At 41.1% G+C, this 3,799-nt stretch overlaps 1 protein-coding gene across 1 annotated transcript in view; it reads right to left on the bottom strand.

The window, feature by feature from the left end:
- The window catches only part of WBP2NL (WBP2 N-terminal like), a 35,258-nt gene that overhangs the window by 9,355 nt on the left and 22,104 nt on the right, over window positions 1-3,799 (bottom strand). The window contains 3 exon segments of the mRNA XM_011945150.1: window positions 2,574-2,666; window positions 2,866-3,007; window positions 3,250-3,358. Coding sequence (XP_011800540.1) covers window positions 2,574-2,666; window positions 2,866-3,007; window positions 3,250-3,358 — 344 coding nt within the window.

Genomic DNA, 3,799 nt, shown 5'->3' with positions numbered 1-3,799 from the left:
CACCTCCTGGGTTCAAGTGATTCTTCTGCTTCTGCCTCCCAAGTAGCTGGGATTATAGGCACCTACCACCACGCCTGGCTAATTTTTGTATTTTTGTAGAGACTGGGTTTCACTATGTTAGCCAGGCTGGTCTCAAACTCCTGACCTCAAGTGATCCACCCACCTCGGCCTCCCAAAGTGCTGGGATTACAGGCATGAGCCACTGTGCCCGGCTGAATATAAACTACATATTAAATAACAGTATTCTGTCAATGTTAAATTTTCTGAATTTGATAAGTACACTGAGGTTAGATAAAATGATGCCCTCATTCTTAGGAGATAAACACTTAAATATTTAGGAATGAAGGAAATAATCTTTGTGACTTACTCCAAATAGTTCAGCAAGAACAAAAGCAAAAAAAGAATAATAAAGAGCAATAAAGAATAATAAAGGGAAAATGCTGATAATGGGCGAATCTAGATGAGAGAAGTTGATTGTAATATTCTTGCAACTTTTCCATAGATCTGATTTTTTTTAACAATAAAAGACTTAAAAAGAAGAGAAAGTAGGTTTAGAGTTCAAATCCCAGCTACATCACTTGCTACTATATAGCCTTGGGAAATTATATACCACCACTGACTCAGTTTCCCCAGCTATAAACTGGGGATAATAATAGTACCTACATCATAAGGTTTTTGCCAGGATTAAAAAAATTGACAAATGTAAAGGGCTTTGAACACTGCCCAGTATACAGTAAACATTTCAATGTATGTTAGTCAGTGTTTCAGTGTTATATCTAAAATTGAACTCAATTCTTCTTCAACTTAGACTGTCTCTTATATTCTTTTTTTTTTTTTTTTTGAGACAGAGTCTTACTCTGTTGCCCAGGCTGGAGTACAGTGGCACGAACTCAGCTCACTGCAACCTCCCCCGCCCTGGGTTCAAGCACTCCTCCTGCCTCAGCCTTCCAAGTAGCTGGGACTACAGGTGTGCACGACCATGCCGGGTTAACTTTTGCATTTTCAGTAGAGATGGGGTTTCGCCATGTTGCCTGGGCTGGGCTCAAACTCCTGAACTCAGGTAATCCGCCAGCCTCGGCCTCCCAAAGTGCTGGGATTACAAGCATGGGCCACCACACCCAACCTGTCTCTTATGTTCTTGAACACAGTTTATAGCATCCCAATCCACTAAGTCTTCTAAGCTAGAAAGTTTACTCCATCCTTCTGTGTGTCCCCAACACTTTGTCCATGCCTTTATTACAGCATATTCCATGAGATACAATAGTGTATCTGCATATGTCTGTCTCTACTAGAGCATGTTTGTCTCAACTACATTGAAGTTGGGGGTGGATGGCAGGGAGAAAAGGGAAGAGCATTCCAGACACAAAAAATAGCATGAAAGTTCAGAGATGAGAGAAAATAAAGCACAAAGAAGTCCAGTTTGATTGGAATATAAAAGGTAAGAGAGTGAGGGGCATGAAGTGAGACTAGATTAAATAAAAATATATAACAGCAGGGCACGGTGGCTCACACATGTAATCCCAACACTTTGGGAGGCCAAGGCAGGTGGATCACCTGAGGTCAGGAGTTCAAGACCAGCCTGGCCAACATGGTGAAACTCCACCTCTACTAAAAATATAAAAATTAGCTGGGCGTGGTGTCGGACACCTGTAATCCCAGCTACTCAGGAGGCTGAGGCAGGAGAATCACTTGAACCCAGGAGGCAGAGGTTGCAGTGAGCCAAGATTGCGCCATTGCACTCCAGCCTGGGTGACAAAGCAAGATTCTGTCTCAAAAAAAAAAAAAAAAAAATATATATATATATATATACACACACACACACATATATATATATGATTTAAAAAATTATATTTAGTCAAAGTTTGAAAGAGTTCTGTCGTACATCCATTAGATCAGTGCTGCAAGTCTTGACAGTACCTCTACTCCCCTCTCATGTAAGATGGGGACTAAACCTGAGAAAAGCAAAGGCAAGTCCAGAGAGAAGAAAAAAATTAAAAGCCACACCAAAGGAAGAATAACTAAGGGCTCTCCGACCCAAGGAAGAGACGCTCAGTGGATATCTGAGGTCAGTGTTTAAATGGACAAAAGACTATCAGGTATACTTAGTCACTTGGGTGTTTGGCTGTAAGCTCCCACTACATTGCAAGCTCCTTCAGGACAGGAAGGGACTGAATAATCTTTGTGTTCCTACCCTGTAACATGGTACTCGACAACTGTAGGTAGGCCCAGGAAATGCCTGCTGAATATGTATGCAAATACCAACTGCCTGGCCACAGAGGCCAGCAAATCTTGGCTTAGTAGAAGTCCTGCTTTAATTCCACAAGCCTTAAAACCCCCAAAGTGGGCTGGGCGTGGTGGCTCATACCTGTAACCCCAGCACTTTGGGAGGCTGAGGCAGAAGGATCATTTGAGTTCAGGAGTTTGAGACCAGCCTGGGCAACATGGTGAAACCCCAACTTACAAAAAATACAAAAATCCCTGTCTCAAAAACAACAAAACAGCAACAACAAAAACAAAAAACCCAAACAAACAAAAAACCCAAAGTGCTTAATATCTTTATCAGCATCACTTACCAGAAGAGGCAGCTTTCACCATCAACTGGGCAAATTCAATGGCACCTCCATTTCTGAAGACTAATTTAAAAGTAGCTTGTCCTTCCCAGCCACCTGGGGGAAGAAATGGCACACATTCACTAAGAAACTGGCATAGCTGACAACAGAAAGACTGCCACAAACACCAAGGGAAACACTACCTGACAAAGCAGAGCAGCTTTTGTTTGAATTTCAACATGAGCCAAGTTTGAATCTTAAACCTTCTAGAAGATTTTGAGGAAAAAAAAACACACACTTCTGAGGGAACACTTACCATATGGAGCTGCCTGAATAGTTCCCTTAATGAAGTTTGCAGCAAATACTGGTTGTTCAACAGTGAGGTTCGTCATCAGATCAAATGGCATCATAAAAGACAACATGGGATCATTGATGGAGCGCGAAGTTATGAAAATCACCTATGCAAAGACAGAAACTTTGGAAAAGGAATGCAAAATTCGTCCATGGATTGAGACTTACAAGAGCAAGGTACATTCTGGTCTAACTGAGAAACATCATATTTTCTTCCATCACCCTTCAATGTGGAAAATCCCAAAGTGCACGTTTAAAAACACTTCAAAAGTCAATGTTTAACTTTTCTTCATTTTAAGGAAAACAAATGTAGAGTTAATCAGCAAATTAAAGCAGAAGTAGAAATTACCCGGTATGAAGTGAGAAACAATGTTCCTGTCTTTGTACCACTAAAGACATTGGAGCCTTCTGATTGCTGTGGGAAGGAGAGCTCCACATTCGGAGACCACTTCAAGAGACTGTAGAAAACGAGGAACAGACAGCACACAATAAAGAATGTATATAAAATGACACACATAAAGTTCTTAATACAGTTTTTTTTCCCAGAATAAGTACTCAATAAACATTAGCTGCTGCTACTGCTATTATTACTACTACTACTATTTTATTGAAATAAAAAGGAATTCAAATGATCTTATTCTCTGACAATTTACTCTTATTCTTCTCCCTCTTCATCACTGGAATCTTTTTCTTGTCAAATCTACTCCTATTCTCAATGTGTGTTCATTAATTCTTATACTTCTTGTGCGGTAAGCGTAAAGCACTGTGCTAATAGAAATGGTTCTTTGACGCTGGTAAAGAAAGTAAGGCCGGGCGCGGTGGCTCAAGCCTGTAATCCCAGCACTCTGGGAGGCCGAGACGGGCGGATCACGAGGTCAGGAGATCGAGACCATCCTGGC

The sequence above is a fragment of the Colobus angolensis genome, unplaced genomic scaffold (assembly GCF_000951035.1).
Source record: "Colobus angolensis palliatus isolate OR3802 unplaced genomic scaffold, Cang.pa_1.0 Scaffold239, whole genome shotgun sequence".
Lineage (NCBI taxonomy): Eukaryota > Metazoa > Chordata > Mammalia > Primates > Cercopithecidae > Colobus > Colobus angolensis.
The sequence above is the reverse complement of the archived record's forward strand: the minus strand, read 5'-3'. Positions and strand labels throughout refer to the sequence as shown.